Raw genomic sequence first — 22,856 nt, forward strand, 5'->3', positions numbered from 1 at the left:
CCCCTGCAGGAGGATAAAAACATGGCACCGTTCTACTGTGAGTTCAGGGCTGCCTGATCACAAACCTCCAGGGAGGTGTGTCCTTGATGCCCTGGGCTCACAAGAAGTAGACTGAACGATGCTGTGCTGGAACTCAATGAAATGTAAATTGTTTTATATTAGCTGGTTTTGGTGTGAGCCTTCTACTCCCACTGGCCCGTAAAGCCCCACTTTCCCCTATCCTTTTGTTTTGCGTCATTCAACCTTGAAAGAGGACCGGACGCGTTTGCACAAGACAGCGGACAGAGTGATCATTTGGCCATAGATATGCAGGGGTATTGAGGATGCAACAATTTTTTTTTCCAGAATTAAAAATGATGTAATTACAGCAGTCACTCTGTGTGAGGAAGTATTACCTGTTTCACGCCCATCTCCAGAGCAGAACCAGGTACGAATTTGCAATTAAGTGCAATTAAAAAAAATTAAGTAAAAAAGATTAAAAAATGCAAAAAATTTAAAAAAAGTGTACATCTGAAAATATAAATTTTTCAGTTCTATCCCCTGTAATTCAGCCTTCCATTTAATTCTGACAATTGTTTTTCTTCCTCCATTTCTAAGAAAGACCTTGTACAATTCATACAACAATAGTAATTAAATGTAACATTGGCTGAACACTTACTGGCTTCCTTTAAGGTGGTACATGACTGGTAGGTAGAAGTGCGAATTGCTGGAGCTCTGACATTGTACAAGCGGATTTTCTCGATGCGAGAATCAAAAACTCGAAGCAAAGGATCCTTCTCCTCCCATAGAGACATGATCTTATTGTCGATAAATGTGGCAAACATCTGCGTCTCAATGAACCTGGAGAGGAATGGGAGGTAGGGCTCTGGCTGGTCTGACAAGAAAGAAGCCTGCAATAGAAAAAGTAGAAATAAAAAAAAAAAAAAAAATCTGGAATTGCAACTTCTTTCCTAAAGTTAAACTAAAAATTTAATGGACCTAAAGTAACATAAGAACTGAACAATTTACTATCCATGCAACATGCATGAAGGTGAAAAATCTGTGTGCAGCAGACCCCCTAAAACTTTCCAGAGGCTCATCTTGATCCAGCAATGTGCATGAGAGCTTCAGCTCTCCCGGTTATCCCAATCCTTTTTGGCTGAGACAGCAGTGGTAGCCATTGGCTCCTGCTACTGTAAATCTCAGCCAGTGAGCCAATGAGGAGAGAGCAGGGAGGGCTGAGCCATGCTCCCTGTGTAAATAGACACAGAGAAGCAGCCCAGGAGCGAGCCTGCTCAGGTGTCCCCACAGCAAGATGCTTGCTATGAGAGGGGATGCACCAATCCGATATTCGGATCGGATATCGGAGCCGATATGGCCATTTTAGATGGATCGGGGGATCGGTTAGATTGACCGATCCACTGGCCGATCCAGTTTTTGCTTGAAAACGGGTCAGCCATTCCTTACTAGGTGCAGTAGTAGTATGGGATGGGAGCCGCTACTTCCTGTATAGGTCCGGCTCACAGGCGGAGTGATATCAGATGCACTCCGCCTGTGAATGGAGGAGCTGTACACCTGAAGCAGCGGCTTTGCTCTGTACTGCAGCTGCTTGCTTTGTGTACAGCTTCGAATGGGTTCCGGTATCGGCGATTTCACAACACCAGATATCGGTATTGGATCGTTGCATCCCTAGCTATGAGGGCACTAGGCAGAAGGAAAAGGCCTGGCGCGCCGGCAGGGGAGCGGATAAGAGGAGGATCAAGGCTACTCTGTGCAAAACGATTGCACGGAGCAGGCAAGTATGACATTTTTGTTATTAAAAAAAAACAAAAAAAAAAACAAAAAAAAAATACAAAAAAACCCCAAATCTTTAATATCACTTTAAAGCTTAACGCCAGACAAATTGCTAAATACATGGGTGAAATATACTGGATATAACAAAGCTGTTTCACCTGCCATGCCAAAGAATTTGTATTTTTGTTTATCCAGTTCTAAGATTTACACAGCTCTGCCACACAGTACAGCCCTGTCTGGCCAGGAAAGGCAACTGCTGCAGTCAGCAACTCTTACTTGTTCCTCCCCCAGTTTTGTGACTGGATAGTTAAAGGAGTAGTAACAGACTGAGAAGCTCATCTCTATGTCACTCTGATATCTTCTTCTATCAGAAAGATCTCTGTTAGCACATGAGGACACCTGTTTACCTCCTTGTGAAGCTTCTTCCTATCCTATGCTTAGTGCTCTACAGGGATTGCAAGAGGCTGATACAAACTAAGACCCCGTTCAGACAGGGGCGACACGACTTGATGGGGCGACCTGTGAAGTTGCGGTGCACAGCGTGCACCGCGACCTCGGCGCGACTTGCAGGGACTTCATATCATTGAAGTCAATGCAAGTCGCCTCCAGGTCGCCCCAAAGTAGTACAGGACCCTTTTTCTAAGTCAGAGCGACTTGTGTCGCTCCTATTAGAACGGGTCCTGTGCTAATCAATGACGAGCGACCCACCGCGACTTGTCAGGCGACCAAGTCTCCTGACAAGTCGCGCTAGTGTGAATGGGGTCTAAAACTCAGATACTTACACTTCTTGCATTAAAAAAAAACATATTTAATAATGTACATTTTGTGAATATGGCATTCAATTAGCTTGTGTATCTTATGTAGCACCCTCCTAGGTAGGTGCTAGGTAAAATATATTCATGACCCTGTTCTGCTTATCAGGAGGTTCTGATCTGTCAGTTAGCCTGTCACATGCTTCCAGCTGTGACCTGTTGAGCCTGGGGAGTCTCCCTTCTGTATCTAATGAGGGACCTTGTTGGATAGTGGAGGAAACCTAGCCAATAGCACACCAGGGTTTAGGACTGTCCCAGTGGGTGGGCATTGCTGCAATGCATCCTAGGGTTGGGAATAAATCCGAGAGGGGGGCATGTGACAGGGTGGTCTTTGGGCAGGAAGGCAGGTCCCAGGAAGAGGGTGACGGCTTTCTCTCCTCCTGTTTCTGAGGAAGGTGCTCCAAGGCAGTCAGTCTCGGGACCAGGGGTTGAGCTGTGCTGCAGAAGGATCCAGTGTGCTGACCAAGTGGAGCTGCTGGGCAGAATACTTCTGGAAAAACAGTATCGTGAGTACTCAAGCATCTGCCCAGGGGTCTGCCTAAGAGAGGGGACCACTCCAGAGGGGTCAAGCGGATCAAGGAGCCAGCTACCCAGTGTGTTATAGTAAAGACAGTGCCAAGTTGTGAAGCCCTGAAGATTAGGGATTAAATGGGGCGCCAGGAAGGGCCCTGAAGTTGTTCAGCAGTGCAGCCTGCTATTAAAGTCAGCTACCTCAGGAAAAGAGTGCCTTAGGAAGCTAATAGGACTCTTTCACAGTCAAAAGGTGAAATACAGTAAGCAGCCTAGCCGTGACTAGCTCAAACAGCGTTAATCAGCATTAATCATATCGTCCCTGCTTGTTGTGCATAGTTTAGTTCTGTTGGAGTATTTCACTCATCCCTTCTCCTATCCAAGTTCCTAATAAAATCTAAAAACCAAAAGAAACTGGACTGGTCCTTGTCTAAGGTAAAATCACTTGGGAACATGTCTGAATGTTCTGTTGCTAATGGTAACCCAGGGGAACCAGTCTTCAGCAGATCCCTTGGGTGTAGTGCTACACTTATATCTGCCTGGAGTTCAGCTTTAAGGAGGACCTGTTTGGAGGAAAACAGGAGGCAAGCAGATGTTCCCTGGATTAACATTCTCTGGTGTCATTACCTATAAATGTGAATATCCAGTTATATTTTGCGTGTTTAGGAATGGATCCAGCTCTTTGTTAAAACAATCCACTGAGCTGGCCAAAACTAGTTCTTGAGGGAGTCTCTTCTACATTTTCACAGCTCTAACTGCGAAGAAGCCATTCCATACATGGAGGTTAATTCTCTTTTCCTCCAGAAGAAAAGAGTGCTCCTTGTCCTCTGTAATGACCTGAAAGTGAACTCAACACCAAGTTCACTATATGCAATAGAAAATATTGTATTTAGGTATGGAGGCATCTCGCTTTTGATGCATCAGATCATTTTCTTTTTTTTGTCCAAGTTCACTATATGGACCACTTATGTATTTATACATAATGGTCCTATCTCCCCTAATAACCTCTTGAAGAGAATAAATTCAGTTCAGCTAATCTGGTCTCATAGCTAAACTCCTCCATGCCTCTCATCAGTTTGGTTGCCCTTCACTTTGCAAAGAATACCCAATCACATGCAAAAAAAAATAAACAGCATTTTTGCTTGCACATGATTGGATGATGGAAGTCAGCAGAGCTTCCCCTTGTTTACCAAGCTCTGGAGCATGTAAAACAATAACTTATTTTCCGCGCTGTGATGTATATTTTGGTGAAAAAATAAAATATAAACAATGTATAAAACCTGAAGCTGCTGCTCACTAGGTAAAATACCAGAAAAAACTAAAAGCATAAATAGACAGCGCTAACAGGTGACAAAATGTAAATGAATTATAAATATATATAAATGTGCTACAATAATTAATTGGTGCCCTAAAACATTGATGCTCTAAAAAATTGATTGGTACAACCAAAAAGTGTATATATAAACAATACATATATAATAAATACTAAAGTGCTAGGATTAAGTGTCCATAATATAACCATTAAAGTGCAAAGTGATTTGTTAAGGTGCAGTCCAAAAAAATGCTTCTTCAACACAAAACTAAAGTGCCAAACAGGTGCTCGAATCCATAAAAGTGCCCAAGTGCTCTTCAGGAAAAAGGCCCCCAATGGGGATGCACTCACCAGATTTTGGGTAAAAATGAGCCTTGAACATGTATAATGTTCCTTGATCGGATCACAGGATCAATGCAGCTACCCTAGCATATGAGATATCCCTCAAACGGATGGATGGATGACATGCACCTCATAGACTGGCTCCTTAATAATTCGTCTCCTCTCTCTCTCCCATGTGTGTTTCAAATAAAAAGAGAGAAGCCGTACATAGTGAAGCCCGTAATATTTATTTAAACCAGAATGGTAAGAATAATACTCACAAAGTATCTTTAAAAAATCGGCAATGAACAGCATTAAACAGCCTAGCACAGTCAATCCTCCAATTTCCGTGTCGCTGCCGGCGTGCGTTCCACGCCGGCAGCGACACGGAAATTGGAGGATTGACTGTGCTAGGCTGTTTAATGCTGTTCATTGCCGATTTTTTAAAGATACTTTGTGAGTATTATTCTTACCATTCTGGTTTAAATAAATATTACGGGCTTCACTATGTACGGCTTCTCTCTTTTTATTTGAAACACACATGGGAGAGAGAGAGGAGACGAATTATTAAGGAGCCAGTCTATGAGGTGCATGTCATCCATCCATCCGTTTGAGGGATATCTCATATGCTAGGGTAGCTGCATTGATCCTGTGATCCGATCAAGGAACATTATACATGTTCAAGGCTCATTTTTACCCAAAATCTGGTGAGTGCATCCCCATTGGGGGCCTTTTTCCTGAAGAGCACTTGGGCACTTTTATGGATTCGAGCACCTGTTTGGCACTTTAGTTTTGTGTTGAAGAAGCATTTTTTTGGACTGCACCTTAACAAATCACTTTGCACTTTAATGGTTATATTATGGACACTTAATCCTAGCACTTTAGTATTTATTATATATGTATTGTTTATATATACACTTTTTGGTTGTACCAATCAATTTTTTAGAGCATCAATGTTTTAGGGCACCAATTAATTATTGTAGCACATTTATATATATTTATAATTCATTTACATTTTGTCACCTGTTAGCGCTGTCTATTTATGCTTTTAAGCTCTGGAGCAACTGCAGTGGCGAGTGCCCACTGCATGCGCCTTGGGTAAATAAACCTCTATACATCTTAATACAAGTGATGGGACATCTACTTAACAGGAACACTAATGAAGTTAGGGTCTAACCCTTCCCTTATCTAAAACCACACAATAACGTTTTGGCTGGAGTTGGGGTTTAAGGCAGCCCATAGAGCAATGGTTCTCAACTCCTGGCCTCGGGACCCACTAACAGGCCAGGTTTGCAAGATAATTGAAATAAATCACAGATGATACATTTTGCTGCTCAGTAATTGCAGTATTCTAGTCTGCATCTCTCCAAGGTGATACCTAAAATCTGGCCTGTTAGTGGGTCCTGAGGATGGGAGTTGAGAACCACTGGTATAGAGGATTAGATTTTCTTTCCCTCCACCATGTGTGGAAGGAAATAAAATTGCTCGATTCCCCCAATCAACACATTCAGCACTATTGTGTTCTGCTGGCAGGAGGTCACAGGAAGCCTTCCCCGCTGGCAGAACACAATGAATACTGCCAGCAGCAATAGCAGTCGGCAGTAATCGCATGCCAAAAGTCAGACAGGCTGGTTGTACACACAAGTCAGTTGATGGATCGACTTGGGTGCAATTAGTAATCCCATACATGGATCACAACTTGGCCAGTCCCTGCTGATCTAGCCTAATTTTGATCCATATATGGCCAGTTTACTTAAACCAACTTACATTCATGGTACGGAACTTTTGACTGTATGAACAGATACTTGCTAGTTTGCGCAGAGAAATACTCTATGTTGGATCTCTAGTATGCCCCTTCCAATGAAAGCCTTTCTATTGGTCAGAGAGATACAAAAGGGGGGTGTAGCAGAGTTATCCCTTCATAGCTGATGGCTGCCATTGTGCGGTCCTGGGCTGAAGGCACCAAGAGAGCTCATTAGGAGACATAAGGGTGAGTCCATATATCTTCAGCGTCTGGAAAATCAACTCTTGGCTTTATCTTTTGCCATTTCCCAGCAAAGATTTTCTTGAAACAAATATCTACCGTATATACTCGAGTATAAGCCGAGTTTTTCAGCACATTTTTTTTGTGCTGAAAACATCCCCCTCGCCTTATACTCGAGTCAAAAAAAAAAAAAAAAGTTCCCGGCCGCTCCGACGTGTTTAAGATTTAAAAATGGCGCCGCCCGTCGTATACATGTCACCGCGCATGCGCCTCCACCGCTCGGGACAGGCCGGAAATAGCCGAACGTACACCAGCTGTCCCGAGCGGCGGCGGCGCGTGCGCAATGATGCGGCGGGGGCCGGGCGGCACCATTTTTAAAATGAAGGCGCCTCTGGAACAGGTGAGACAGCCGCACTAGTATGCCCGCAACCTCTTGTACCATGCTTGCCACCCTGAATTCTTCTGTACATGCCAGCCACACTGCATTCTCCTGTACCATGCTTGCCACCCTGAATTCTCCAGTACCATGCTTGCCACACTGAATTCTCCAGTACCATGCCAGCCACAGTGCATTCTCCTGTACCATGCCAGTCACCCTGAATTCTCCTGTACATGCCAGCCACACTGCATTCTCCTGTACCATGCCAGCCACACTGCATTCTCCTGTACCATGCCAGCCACACTGCATTCTCCTGTACCATGCCCGCCACACTGCATTCTCCTGTACCATGCCCGCCACCCTGCATTCTCACCCTAGGCTTATACTCGAGTCAATCATTTTTCCCATCTTTTTGTGGTAAAAGTAGGGGCCTCGGCTTATACTCGAGTATAAAGAAGTAAAAGAATAAAATGGGCCAGGAATGAAGGGGCATTGATCACATGGTTCTGCCTTACAGATGATGTCAGCAGACTCGGTCGCTGACAGGCCAGTTCTGTCTGAACATGTGACCAGCTAGGAATTTATCTTTTCACAGGAAAATTAAACTTTTCCAATTGGACAATAAAAAAAAAGAACCAAACCATTTTTATATCTGACCACCTCCTGCATCATGTCCGCAGCCTCTGACCACAATGTTTTATTGGTATTTACCTCCCTAGTGGACCAAGTGCATATAGGAACCGGCTTTGCTCAAATTCATCGTCCCTAGCAAAGAGACAAATTTGTCACTGACAGCAGGGGCCGTTCTGAAGATCAGTGCTGTCATTAACAAAATAAAAAGTAAACTGCACAGCGTTACAGTGCTGTGTGATCTTTCAGATTTATGAATGAATGCTCAGCACTGCCGGGCTGTGTCATACACATTTCATTGATCATTCATAAAAGCTGTGGCCGAGGACTGTATGTGTAAAAGCAGCTGCAGACAGACACACCGCCGCTCTGATTATCTTTCACTATGATGAATGAACAGTGTTGATTGTTCATTCAAATTAGTAAAATATCATCCAGACCAACAATTGTTTGTAGATACACACAGGGCATCAGTAGATACTTTACACAGAGCCACAGATTGTTTACTATTATGAACAAGCAGCACTGATTCATACCAGGTCCGTTCTATCTGGACAGCAGTCTTCCTAAATCCGCTGGCAAAGATCATGTGACCAGCAAAGATCATGTGACCAGCTAGGAATTTAGGTAAATACAATCTTTTCTAATCTGACAATAAGGCCTCATGCACACTGGACGTTTTCAAAATGTCAGTAGAAAGCTGTAGAAGGAGTTTTTCAGCTTTTTTGCCGTAGCGTTTTTCAGCTTTTTTTTCAGCTGTAGTGTTTTTTAGCTTTTCTTTCAGCAAAGCTATACCTCCACAAAAGCTTATGGCTCAAAAAGGTTGATAAACTCAGAATAGCCGCCATGTTTTTAAGCTTTTATCAGTTAGTGCGCTTTTAGAGCTGAAAAACGCCTCTTAAAACCCACTAGTTCTGGGGGTTTTTTTCAGCCAGAAAACGCCCCTTCCAAAAACTGCTGATAACCGCCTATGTGTGCATGGACACAGACATTTTTTGCTGCAGCCAGTAAACTCCCCAGCATGGTATTCCGACGCCAAAAACAGCAGCTGTAAAAATGTCCAGTGTGCATGAGGTCTAAAGAAGAACCGCCTTTAAGAATGTTTTATTGTTATTTACCTACTTAGTGCACCAAGTGCATATAGGAAATGGCCTTGTTCAAATCCATCCCTTAGTTCCTAGACAGCATGGTCAGACAGGTTTTCTTCCCTAGTCTGACAACACTAGCAAGGAGACAAAATTTGTGACTGACCGCTCTGGTCTCTGGCAGCAGGGGCCGTTCTGGAGACCAGTGCTGTAATTTACAAAAGGATTGTTCATTCAGAAAAGTAAGGCTCCATTCACATCTGAGCGTATAGTTTTCAGGCGTTTTTTCTGGCTTATTTCAGGCGTTTTGGAGGCAGGCATTGACATCTAACAAAAAAGCTTGTAATTTGCCAAAAAATAAGCTCATGTACTTTTTTGAGCTTCAGGCGTTTTGTTTCAGGAGACAAAACGCTCAGATATGAACAAAGGGCAATGGAATGAATGGGATTTTGCTTGTTGGGCGTTTTGAGACTTCAGAGATGAGCATTTTACGAGCTAAAATATGCTCAGGTGTGAACAGGGCCTAAAAGGATCACCCAAAGCTAGTTGTTTATAAACACACACACAGGGCATCAGTAGATACTTTACACACAGCCACAGATTTTTTACGATTATGTATGAACAAGCAGCACCAATTCATACTAGTGAAAGATCACCCAATTTAAGAGGGGCAGGACTCTATGTTGGCTGTACCCTCCTCCACAGGAAGGCCAATCATTTGGGATTCAAAAGTGGTTGGAGCTAAAGCCATTATATAGGGATGCATTTTGAAGACAACAGGGCCACCAATCAGAATGGGAGCAAGTGCTACTGTATATATATTTTTTAAGTTTTTAATGGAGTAGGAAGGACTTAATCTCACTGGACACGACTCCTTTGGTTTACAGTCAGCTCCAGTCGGAGGAGCTGTACTTACTATGAGAAGTAAGTACAGCAATCTCCCCTGCTGAGCTATTGTGTTCTGACAGGGGGACACCCCCCCCCCCCCCCACCAGAACACTCTGATCAGCGCTCTCTGCCTTTGGCCAAAAGCGCTGATTGGAAGTCAGTCAGCTGCTGGTTTTCCAGCATGCACGTTCAACAGAAGCCGGCAGAACGGCCAGCTTCTCTCGGACAGACAGACATACACTCAGGCCGAATGACGGACAATTTTTTTTTTGTATTGCCAAATGACTTCCAACATTCAGCCGTGTGACAGGCGCCCCCATTTCAACATTTCCTGTCTATTACTGTTCCAGTGACCTACGAAGGGTTCTGTCCCATCCCCACACTGTCCAAAACAAAAAAGTTTTTTGGATAGAGTTGATCTTTAAAAGCGGTTGTAAACTGCTGCACTTTAATTTTAATTTTTTTTCATACCTGCAAGGCAAAGGCAGAATGTGCTAATATGCATCGCATACTAGCACATTATGTTAAACTTACCTGAAAAGAATCGTTCCAGCGATGCCATCGCTGAAGGCAGCGTCCATCTCTTCCCGGTCTTCCTTCTGGATTCACAGCCCCGGCATGCGAGTGGGAGCCGCCAGTCACGGCACACTGCTCTGAAGAAATGCCACAGGTGGCCGCTCCTTAAGAGCGCATGCTCCAGTGACGTAAATGGCTGCTAGCTCAGTAAATATCATTTAAAACATTGCATGTTTAGGAGATATTTACACTACCTATTAGGTAAGCCTTAATATAATCCTACCTGTAGGTAAAATTTAAAGATGGAAGTTTACTTCCTCTTTAAACTGGCCCCGTCACTAGCATAAATTATTTATATCACTTGTACCTGTAAAATTACCTTCTAAAGTGAGACAAAAAGAATTGTTGACATGTCCTTTACCGTAAGTGAAAAAAAACATGGCTTACTTTGTCAAAGTTCTGCATCTGTTCTCGGTTAGTCAGCCAAGATTCCATGTCATGAGCAGCCTGAATGACAAATGCCTCGTAGTCCGAGAACATCTGCGTAAATCGGTTGGCGAACACTTCTCGGATCTGTACATTGAGTTTGTAATCCCTCAGCTCCTGCTCAGCGCACTGGAGCTTGTGCTCATCCTCGGGGTCTGTCAGTGGGACACTAATGCTGATTTTGTCCATCTTTATCCCCGTCCTTTTGGTGAGAGCCTCAAGACGGGCCATGGTTTCATTGCCCTTCAGCAGCTCATACATGTTGATATTGTGGCTGGAGATATTGCCATTCTTCTTATCGTTCACCAGGTCATCAAGTACCAGGCTCTTCAGCTTGGTGGCGCTCTCGCTGCAGTGCAAATTTCCCTCTGGTGGTATGCCATAGTTCAAGAGAACCTCTGAGATTTCCTGAATAAATTCCAATTTGTTGGGGAACTGTGGGAACTCCTCCGGTAGTTCTATGAAGTGGTTATCAATGTCCACAAAGCACAAGTTAGCCTGAAATGACAAGGAGACAAACCGATATTAGCATCTAAGTTGCATATTATAAGAACAAAACTTGAAATTCAGAAGCATTCCAGGACCTAGTTTCAACAAAAGTTTTCCCATAAGATTTATATGTGCATTTAATGTATTTTATGCAAGTTATTTATCTGTAAAAAGCCTCCTATGTGTGGACATTTAATACAATACCCCCACGATTGCTATTCTGCCATTTTGGATGTGATGCAAGCAGCCCCAGCAGATTTAGAGGTGTAACTCAAGCGAAATTCCATAGTAGTCCCCTTCACTCCTCCCCCAGCAACTACATAAAACATTTACAGTATGTAGGGAACTGAGGGGATGGGCAGAGGAGCTGGGCCAACACAGAGTAATAGGACACTCCCAGAAGAGGAAAGGGCTACGACATGCAAGGAGGGAGGTGGCTGCGCTAGGTAATTGACTGGAAAGTTATTGACTGGATCTCTTTAAAGCTGATGTCACAGGCCACCAGTGAAAGGATCACAGGAATATGCAGGAAGAACACTCAGCTGCTTTGTATAGGTCTCTCCCCTACCAGCTGCAGCACGGTGCATCTGGAAGCTATTGGAGATCATTGGAGTAGTGGTGCCTACTACGGCGATTTCCAGCTTCCGAGGGGACTGGCTAGATAGATAATTATATATCTCGATCTATCCATCTATCGCTTGGACCAATGTAACTATGTAAAAATATACCTGGAATTCATCTTTAAAATGATCAATTATAAGAGTCCATCTTTATTAGGGAAGCCCAATCGTCCCAAGCATGCCACAGTGATCTAATGCCCACTAAATCAAACCAGCTTACTAGCTGTCAGCTCGGACGCCATCTTGCCCTCATCAGCGCCACTGTAATTAGCCGCCCATCTGTCAGCCCCATTAATAATGTATCTAGCATCTGCATTTTGCACACAACTAGGAGTGCCACTTTCTCTTGTAACAAATGAGAATCTAATAAAAAAAACAGACATTGATCAAAATTAATTAGCAGTAATGTCAAAATGGACTGGGGCCTAATTCAGCTTCTGTCACATTTCTCTATAAAACATGGCTAATAAGACAAGGTTGGTAGACCAACATTCTTTGGCCAAGAACGACACCAAAAGCGTTGGCAACTTGGTAGCCAATCAGATTTCAGCTTTCATTGTTTCAATACAGCTAAGATAAAGAAAGAGGACTACACATATGGCCTTGTGCATTTGGACCAGGTAAAAAAGGGAAGCCACGTTGTGATTTCTGTAAAAATACACATTTTAAGTCATTCATGTAAAAACTGAGAATAATTGATACATAACTAACATTTTTACTGGCTTGCTGTTTTTTCTGTACTTTCTGTACTTACTGTATCCAATGCAGAGAATGATAAATACATTCCTGGGAGTTATCTGGGAGTGTGATTAGTACTCCAAGGTTATTATCAATGTGTTTTTGAAGGTGCAATCTCCAGGGTTGTCATACTCGCCTTTTCTGCAAGACTTGGTGAGTCACAGATCTAGAACCTTGACACATTTGTAATTTGGGACATGTAATGTGCCTGGGAGCTTCTCTTCTGGGAGCTTCTCTTTTTTGTTCCCTTTCGGTCTGTTAAATATACCATTGAAATTCTTTGATAGATCTGTTCTATTAGTGTCGGTTCACACTCTTGCGGCTGTGGCGATCGCATGTAATATCGGAGCGCACTGCTCCTTCATTACATGCGATCGGCTGTGCGGTGCGAATTCAGCCATACACTTTGTATGGCTAAATTCGCACTGAACCCGCACAAAAGTCGCACAGGACCCTTTTTTCAGCCGCATCAGGATCAGATCGCACAGTGGTTCACACTTGTGAGATCCGATCCTGTGCGAACTGTACCAGGTCACACTTATGCGATGCGGGAAGGCTGCAAATTTGCAGCCTGTTCCCGCATCGCAAACGCACCCTTGGCAGTTCACACTGCCATATGCGATACGCTGGGGGTGTCAATGAAATGTTAACGACACCCCCAGTTTGATCGCATATCGCAGTGCGATCTTTACAGTTCGCTCAGGATCGGATCGCACAAGTGTGAACCACTGTGCGATTCGATCCTGATGCCGCTGAAAAAAAGGGTCCTGTGCGACTTTTGTGAGGGTGCAGTGCGAATTTAGCCATACAAAGTGTATGGCTGAATTCGTACCGCACAGCCGATCGTATGTAATAAAGGAGCAGTGCGCTCCGATATTACATGCGATCTCCGCAGCCGCAAGAGTGTGAACCGGCACTAAAGATCGCACTGCGATATGCAATCAAACTGGGGGTGTCGTTAACATTTCATTGACACCCCCAGCGTATCGCATATGGCAGTGTGAACTGCCAAGGGTGAGTTTGCGATGCGGGAACAGGCTGCAAATTCGCAGCCTTCCCGCATCGCATAAGTGTGACTCGGCACTTAGTGCTTATGCTAGGTGTCATTTCTAGGGGTGTTGGATTCCAATCCCTTTTGCAGTAGTTCCTTCTTCTGGGGCCTACATTTTGTCACAACAGACGTAGGGGGTCAGCAGAAGGAACCACAGCCAACAGCGGTGGTCTTGTTTTCTGCCAGGAGCAGAAATATAATAGGATCTTGGCTTCTGTAAGAATTCACTCACTGCCTGTCGGAGAGGAAGGTATACAACTGACCACTGGTACAGAGGCAGCCAAATATTTATGCTAGGGTCAATTTATTAAAGCAAATTTATTTCACTAAAATTGGGAAGGAGTTGGAAGGGTCTAATTTAAGCACACTATACAGGTTATACAACTATATAATCAACCTTTACCCAGTCAGGCAGCCACTTGCATTACATAGTTGGTGGTAGACCTAAAAGGAGATTTTACAGTCAAAATTTTGTGTGTGGTGAGCTTTAGAAGGGAAATGTTTACTCTTCTCAAAATTTTCCAAAACCGAACACTTTGGTTGAGGCAGGGCATTCATTTTATGTAAAAAATAAAGTTTATTTTTGTATATGTGTTAGTTGCTGAGGTACCGGGTCCTATCGGACAATGCGGTAATTACATTATCAGGATTACCATTCCCCTTACTGTTTGGGTTTTGAATGGTAGAAGGATCCCATGAATTTTTACAATTACATTAATTTAATGTCCTCTAGTGGTCCTGTAGCGAGTGAGCAACACCAAAGCTGGTGGGGTAGTGACCTGTACAAAGCTAGTGGGACTTCTCCTTTCTTTGTAATACCGGTGGGCTAATTACCGCCTGTACACTCTGCAGTGTTAGCTCAAGAAGTGTCATCAGCCCTGCCAGGAGTCATCAGCAGTGACATAGAGGGTTGCCCTTCATGTTCTCCTTGCTGGAAAGGACAGTTATAGGTGAGGGCAGTGGTCATTTGTTTGTACTGTTGATATATTGGTAAGGGGATGCACTGGACAACTTTGCTGCCATGGTGCTATATGCTGGGTGTTCAGTGCATGCCTGTGACTTTAAAGAGGGGTGGGCTCCCTCCAGGCTCATCTGCCCTCTGCCTATCCATTTTAATGCATGTGCTTCCACTGTGGAGGCTCTCAAAATTTAAGGCTCTTTCACACATGGAGTCCGTTGGAGGAACTCCATTTTTCTCAGCGGGGGATTGATCCGCCGATCCCCGGTTGAGCAGGAGGATGACAGCTGTTCTCCGTGCTGTGTGCAGAGACACAGCTGTCAGGTTCCTATGCATCTCTATGGGGGAATCGGATGGGAACGGACTGTCGGTCCGTTCTCATAAGATTCGATGGATGGATGGATGGAAAATAGGGTTTCCATCGGTCCAGATTTGACGTATCGGATCGGATGTCAGCGGACATGTCTCCGCTGACATCCGATGCCCCATAGAGATGCATGGGGTAACCGTTCAGATACGCAAAAAAAACTGACAGGTGGATCTTAACAGTCAGCCTGTGTGAAAGGGGCCTTACAGTTAGGACTACAAAAAAATACTGGGGTGCCTTGACAGGGCTATGCAGCTTATGCACGCATTTGCAAATGTGTGCAAACGAAACTCCCCTTTTTTTTTTTTTGTAAATTCTTTAAACCCCCCGTTTTCAACGCATACTCTTAGACAGGGTCATTCGGTTGGTCACAGGCTGGTCGGTAAGTTGAGCTGGGAATTTCTTTAGTTTTGTTTTGCAGGAGTTGCCCTTCCATGTGCTCCTTGCTGCAAAGGCCAGTGGCCACAGGTTTTTACTGCTGGGGGAAAGAAACCAAAGCACACAATGGGGAACAAAAGGTATCCGACACCACCTGGAAAGGTCAAATGCTGAAGAGGTGGCAGCGCTGGAATGATTTTATAATAGGAGACTTTTGACAGTATTAAAAAAAAAAAAAAAAAATAATAAATTTGCTCTCGCTGCATCGCACCTCTCCAGCACTCCCTTGCAGAAAGTACACTTTGAGACCCAGTGCCTCTCGTCTTCCAAGTTAAATAATGCCCAAACCACTTTCTGGGAGCCCAGGCTTTTACGGTCCTGCCTCCTGCTGCTTTTCAGTGACCCGGACTCACAGGAGGATGCCACATTATGCTGCACCACTCTGCAGCATTTTAGACGTATGCACTACCAGAGGAAGAAAAGGATAATGACCTGTGATGCGCGAGAAGGGTTAAGTGGTACACAGGGTTTCCACCCATGCAGTTCGAGGGCTCAGTTTTGCTGGTCTTATATAGAGGAATCTAGATTGCCCATTTTCTTCATAATTGGAAAAATCCCAGATTGGGTTCTGGAGCTCTGAGGCTTGTAGAGGTATGAAGCTTCCAACACTGGATCCACATTTTTCCAGCCAGCAGGATCCTCATAGTAGCGGTGTGTACAGCGCTTTTAGTATGTGAGCTCCACTTTCCCAAGAAGTCCATGTGGTTGCGAGGGAGTACCAAGTTTGTCTTTGTACCGACTAGGTCAATGTCTAGAAGTTTGGGTTAATGTGGAAACTGATAAAAGTAAAATGTTACTTGGTATAATGCTGAAACCCCTGTAAAGGAACCCTGGTGTAGAGGAACTTTTTCTTAATAATCAATCATCGGCAGAATACCCTTACATTTAATAAACATGGGCAGAAAGTCCTTCAATAAAGCTGGTGAGTGTTTGAATGCTCAATCCTTAAAGTGTCTGTAAAGTCACTTATCCCCAGTGAAATGACTGGCATCAGGCCACAAAGAATAAACAAATCCTCCTGCATAAGTTGTACCTGTCTGTCTGTCTGTCTATCTGCAGTCTTGTCTGCTCTACAACTGATCAAAATGCTGAATTATAAAGCTTGGGTCCGGAAAAACGGGGCAGAGAGCTGAAGTTACACTCTGCAGAGCTCAGTGAGCAGAGCTCCGAGGGTTGAATGGAGCGAAGAGACACCCCCCCACCCCCTTCCTTTTACACAGCACACAGGAACAGAGCAGAGGCTGTCAATCAGCTGGAGATCCCTCCCTTGTCATTTTTCTTTTGGTGTCAGGGAACCTTATCAGAAGGGATTCATGCTGATAGCAGAGGAACGAAGCAGTAGACAGAAATGACACTTTGTGCTCTTAAGTGAGACAAGTAAACACTATAGAGGGATAGGCTTTGTTCTGATTTAATGTCTGAGGTTAACAACCACTCCAAGCTAAATTTCCACGTGTGTGTGTGTGTGTGTGTGTGTGTGTGTGTGTGTGTGTGTGTGTGTGTGTGTGTATGTATGTATGTATATATATATATATACACACATACACATACACACACACACACACACACACACAGTCTGTAATTGTTGCCGCTTACATGTATCACTCATGGAGCCATTACCTGTGACTGATTGGCCCTGGAAAGGGAAAGTTTGCTTTCAATGGGGCTATCACCCACATGTAATCAGTAATGGCTTCATTTGTAAGTGTAAATGAGGCTTAAAAGTCCAGATGAGCAGTTACAGCACACTTCTTTTCTTTATACAGTCCATAGAGGGTACATAATAACAGCAACAGATTTGTGCATATTATGCTGTAGTTACTTTGCATCATCCGCAGAAAGGAAGGAAAGAAAGGAAAGGACAGGAAGAGTGTTGCAACTACTTGTCTGGACTCACTCCCTATATATATATATATATATATATATATATATATATATATATATATATATATATATATATATATATATACTGGGGGTACTTTAAGGTATTAGAGTATTAATACTGAGCCACTTAAAGATCCTACTAGTGTTCTATAAACACATTAAATACAATATCTTAAACCAAACATGTAAAATGTTAAAAAGCAATTAAAAACTATAAAAAGTACGTAGTTCAATAACCGAGAATACATGCTTGATGAACGTAGGTTTTATGTTCGCTTTAAATGAGAAATTCCATTTAGAGGACAGTTAGCAGTGAAGACAGTATTGGGTGGGGGGGGGGGGGGGTACATATGTCTGCAGCAATCAGAGTATCTTGCAGGGCGACTGTTCTTTATGTCTCATCGCCATGCTTCACAGGCCCATTTTGCTTTCACATTGCATGCCTATTACTCAGTGCAAAGGGAGATCTTGGTCTAGAGAGCCCCTGGGGGTGACGACGCTCTTCTCTCTCTCTCTTCAAAAGCAGATGGAAATTAAAGTCAGTGCTCAGAGATAAGCAAAACATCAGAGTTATACGATATCTAATCATTGCTAATGTGGCATAGGAACATATCAGGGTTATATATAAAGCTGCAGAAGCAGAACCATGGCTGGGAAAGCTTGCTACTGCATATCCACAGGAAGTATGAGATGCCAAAGGGTGACTCAGACCATACCTACTGAACCTATAACTGAAAGAACTTTTGAGTGGACTTGTCCTCTCAAACCCATCATACTACTTGTGGGGGTCACCTGGAGGTGATGGGGAACAACTTGGGAAGGTGGAGGGAGGATAAAATTAAAAGTGTGCCCCTGTAAGCCTAAGCCCCTTCTCATTTCAGAATTGTAAACCTCTGGGGTCTGCTGGAATAACAGCCATCCAACTAAATTATTTTTGCTTTGCCATGTCTGACAGGACACGCAGCAGCGCACATGCTGAACAAGTCATGGTACATGAACACTGTGCGTGTCTCGCTCTAAACATGTCCCCTGTGTCGTTGAAGCAGCTCACCTGACACATCGCATAAAGCGAATGGCACTCAGGATTCCAGACAAGCCACAACCTGACCTTGCCAGGAGATCTGTGGATGATGTTGGACTCGTGCTGAATGCTAAGCAACCATCAAAACCTGTGATCTGAAACTAGCAAGTTTCATAAAATAAAATGTTCATGCGGATGTATGGAGGGACAGTCAAATCTCTTCTAGTTCTGAAGACCTGGGGGTCATCAGAGGAATTCCCTTAATCTGCAAGGATTTCCTCTCACTTCCTGTTTGGCTATAGGACAGGAAGTGAGTGGAAATCCCTGCAAAGGAGCACAGATGAAAAAAAAAAAGTATATCTATATGTGTGTGTGTGTGTGTACATACATTGTATACATATATACAGGGCTTTTTTTCAGCAGGAACGTGGGGGAATGTAGTTCCGGCACCTCCAGCACTGAATGTATGCCATGGCAAGGAGGGTCTACTGATGCTGGAGGGGATCTATTTTTGCACGGCAATCTATTGTTGCTGGTGGAGGATCTTTTGATACTGGAGGTTAATTGTTGCTGGAAGGGATCTACTGTTTAGGGAGGGGTCTGGTCTACTGTTGCTGGCTGCTAGAGAGTCTATTGATGTTGGCTGATGGGAGATCTTTTGCTGCTGCTGGGGGGAGTCTATTGCTGTTGGCTGTGGGGGATCTATTTTATTGCTTTTCTTGTTATCATAACGAAATTCCATACATTCCACTACATAATTATACTTGGCTCTATATTCTCTAAAAGGGACTGTACTGGAAGCTGGGTAGGGGGTGGATCCAAGGGTCGGTGCTCAGAGGTGGGTAGGGGGCGGAGACACAAAGTAACTTAGAAGGGGGAGTTCCTGAACCTATTCTCTGAGAAAAAAAAGGTGTGTGTGTGTGTGTGTGTGTGTGTGTGTGTGTGTGTGTGTGTGTGTGTGTGTGTGTGTGTGTGTGTGTGTGTGTGTGTGTGTGTGTGTGTGTGTGTGTGTGTGTGTGTGTGTGTGTGTGTGTGTGTGTGTGTGTGTGTGTGTGTGTGTGTGTGTGTGTGTGTGTGTGTGTGTGTGTGTGTGTGTGTGTGTGTGTGTGTGTGTGTGTGTGTGTGTGTGTGTGTGTGTGTGTGTGTGTGTGTGTGTGTGTGTGTGTGTGTGTGTGTGTGTGTGTGTGTGTGTGTGTGTGTGTGTGTGTGTCAGTAGATCTATATCTCTCTGTCTATGGTTAGAACCCTCCCTTTATCTAAAAAAAAAAAAAACCTTTTTGATTTAGTTCTACTTTAAGTTAAAAAAAAAAAGGGGGGGGGGGAACTGGCACCCACGACCTCTCCCCGTGGAGACAGAACAGCTGTCTGCCAGCATAAACATGATAGAAAGCTGTTCTGTCAGTGATGAACATACTGAATACTGTGTTCCTCCTATTTAGGAACACAGGTCTCTGTGTTCATCCAGCAAGTCCATCCCCCACACAGTTAGAACCCACCCCCTAGGGACACATTTAACCCTTTGATCACCCCTGATGTTAACCCCTTCCCTGGCAGTGTCATTAGTACAGTAACAGTGCATATGTTTAGCACAGATAACTGAAGTAATGTCACTTGTCCCCCCAAAAGTGTCAGATCTGTCTGCCGCAATTTCGCAGTCTTGCTAAAAATCGCTGACCGCCGCTAGTGTGTGTAGATCTATATCTTTCTGTCTAGAGTTAAAACCCTCCCTTGCTCTATCCAAAAAAAAAAAAAAAAAAAAAGGTTTTTGATATAGTTCTACTTTGAGACCCGGTTCACACTTCTGCGTGTGCCGGGTTCGCATGTCATGTCGGAGCGCACTGCTCCGACATGACATGCGATCAGCTGTGCGGTGCGAGTTTAGCCATACAGTTTGTATGGCTAAATTCGCACCACACCCGCAGCAAAGACGCACAGGAGGCATTTTTGCTGCCGCATCAGGATCGGATCGCACAGCGGTTCACACTTGTGCGATCCGATCCTGTGCGAACTGCACGATCGCACTGCGATATGCGATCAAACTGGGGGTGTCGTTAAGATTACATTGACACCCCCAGCGGATCGCATATGGCAGTGTGAACTGCCGGGGGTGCGTGTGCGATGCGGGAACAGGCTGCGAATTCGCAGCCTTCCCGCATCGCAATAGTGTGAACCGAGCCTCAAGGAAGTCAGCAATGAATACCATGAGTCTTGTTATGCTTTTTAAGAGGGACTCTACAAAAAAACCAAAGGGTCTTCCTAAAATGCAAGCAGCAAAAAAAAAGGGGGGGGAAACTGGGAACGAGCATGTGTACCCCCAACCTCCTGAACAATACCTGGCCACGTGCCCCCAACGTGGGGGATAACCCGACCCGCAAAGCATCTTGCTGATGAGTGTAACTGCATCTCCCCCCCCCCCTCATGAACTGGCTGTGGGGTCTTATCAGGCCCCCTAGATACCAACCACACCCCTACATGAATACCCACAGTACCCCTTGCTTATTCACGGAAAAAAAGAAAGATCTAAAAAAAAAAAAAACACAAAGAAAAGTCCAAGTAGGAAGGAGAAATCCAAAATGACACATCCAAAAACCTCTGTGTATTCAACAAGCATTTGTTTAAAGCAGTAAAGGAAACAAAATCAGAAATCAGCGAGCGTATAGCCCTGGTGAGGTAGCACACATGTAACAAGGCTACCCTTCAATGGGTTCCCAGAAAAGGATAGAAAACTAGGAAGTGCACTAAACCAAATAGTAAGAGAGTCTAAATTGCTTTAACAGACCACAGAAAGATCAAATAAAACATGTAACATTTTGGAGGGCCACTCCCCCTTCATCAGAATTACAAAAATAAAATCTATACATGCAAGTACAGAAAATCAAAATCGATATCCAGATTATTACATACAGTATATAGATAACTTTGTTTATTATAATATTTTGGATCCCATACCACTTGTATTAATTATAGTGGCTTTTAAAGAATAACTAAAGGCAAAATGTTATTTTAGTTTTAGGTAGAGTGCAGAAGGATTAGAACGCCTGTGAGATATTATTGCGGTCTGTGCCCTCTCTTTTTTTCCTGCTTACCATTATCATTGAAAGTGAAAGGAAAAGAAAATCTCAAATTTTTAAGTTGTCCCCAGAAAAGTAATAGAGGGAAATTTTTCCAATGGGGTCACTAGTTTTGGTAACGTGTGGGGTCCCCAAAGAATTCCCCTAATCTGCAAGGATTTTCTCCCACTTCCTGTCTGACAATGCAACAGGAAGTGAAGGGAAATCTCTGCAATGGAACACAGATGGTGCAAAAAAAAAAAAAAAATTGCCTATAGTTTTACTTTAACAAATAGAAATCCTAATTATGTAGCATTGAGGTTTGTTACATGGTTTCAAGCACAGCAGCTTTTTCAGAATGTTTCCTTTTTGATGTGTGCTACAAGAGTTCATCCAGTTTTAGGCTCCATTCACATATAGGTGTCTTTGATCGCGGGCAGAATTCCCGAACCATTGCAAGTCGCAAGACGCCCGAGTGATTCCCGCGACTTGCAGTGGCACCCCAAACGGGGCGTGATTTTGCTGCGATAATCACCCGACGAATCGCAGTAAAATTGCACAAATAGAATCGCGGGACGCCTGTCACCCAAAAAAAGTGCAAGAACTTTGCAGTGTTTGGGGTGCCATTGCAAGTCACAGGAATTGCACGGGCATCCCACGACTTGGTTTGGGATCATGGGCAGAATCTCGAGACGCCTATATGTGAATGGCACCTCTAGCTCATTTAAAACTAATTGCTTTTATCTTTGTGCTCTATTAAAATGTTTTAAGCTACCTATTTTAGGTTTAAAAACTGACTGATGACGTTAAAATAATTATCTATATATGTATTTTTATTATATAATTATTACATAATGGCTAGATTTATATTTTTATTAATATTTATACTGACAAAGCAGGATTTGTCCAGTCTGCCAACCAACATCTTAGAAATTTAGGGTCCCCTCTATCTGAAACTACAGCAGTCTATATCCCAGAAAATGAAAGGTCTAGCAGATATTTGAAGGGCCATTTAAATTAGTTTAGTTTCTGCACAGCAAAATTGATACACCTATTGTAAAGATGTTCAGTAAATTTTATAAACTTTCGTTAAAGGTTACTAAAAAATCTAGCCCAAAATAATACATATTCTATGTCCCTGAACACATCTTGCCGTACATTGTCTTACGACGCCCCAACGGAGAGATCTCTCTGTCTCACTACAAACACAAGCTAGCGGAGCCAAAAAAGAGCTGGCAGTAAGATGGGATGAATCACCCTCTCCTCCATCCACACAAGAATATAAATGAGAGGCTCCTTACATAATCTATATACAGCCTTCAGCCCACCTAATACAGGCGGCTGTGATGACTCACTACTGCCAACACCAGAGCAATAGTCCAATATATACTATATTTATATATATATATATATATATATATATATATATATATATATATATATATATACACACACACACACACACACACACACACACACACACACACACACACACACACACACACACACACACACACACGTGTGCCTCTCCAATTGTGGAAGAA

At 43.5% G+C, this 22,856-nt stretch overlaps 1 protein-coding gene across 2 annotated transcripts in view; it reads right to left on the reverse strand.

The window, feature by feature from the left end:
- The window catches only part of DENND5B (DENN domain containing 5B), a 198,461-nt gene that overhangs the window by 91,511 nt on the left and 84,094 nt on the right, over positions 1 to 22,856 (reverse strand). For both annotated transcript variants that reach the window (XM_082257218.1, XM_082257217.1), the window contains 2 exons: positions 10,658 to 11,194; positions 659 to 890 (listed from right to left, as the gene is read on the reverse strand). In XM_082257218.1, the coding sequence (XP_082113344.1) occupies positions 659 to 890; positions 10,658 to 11,194 (769 nt within the window). The remainder of the gene's footprint in view (positions 1 to 658; positions 891 to 10,657; positions 11,195 to 22,856) is intronic.

This window comes from Pelophylax lessonae, assembly GCF_965119305.1.
Source record: "Pelophylax lessonae genome assembly, chromosome: 4".
NCBI lineage: Eukaryota > Metazoa > Chordata > Amphibia > Anura > Ranidae > Pelophylax > Pelophylax lessonae.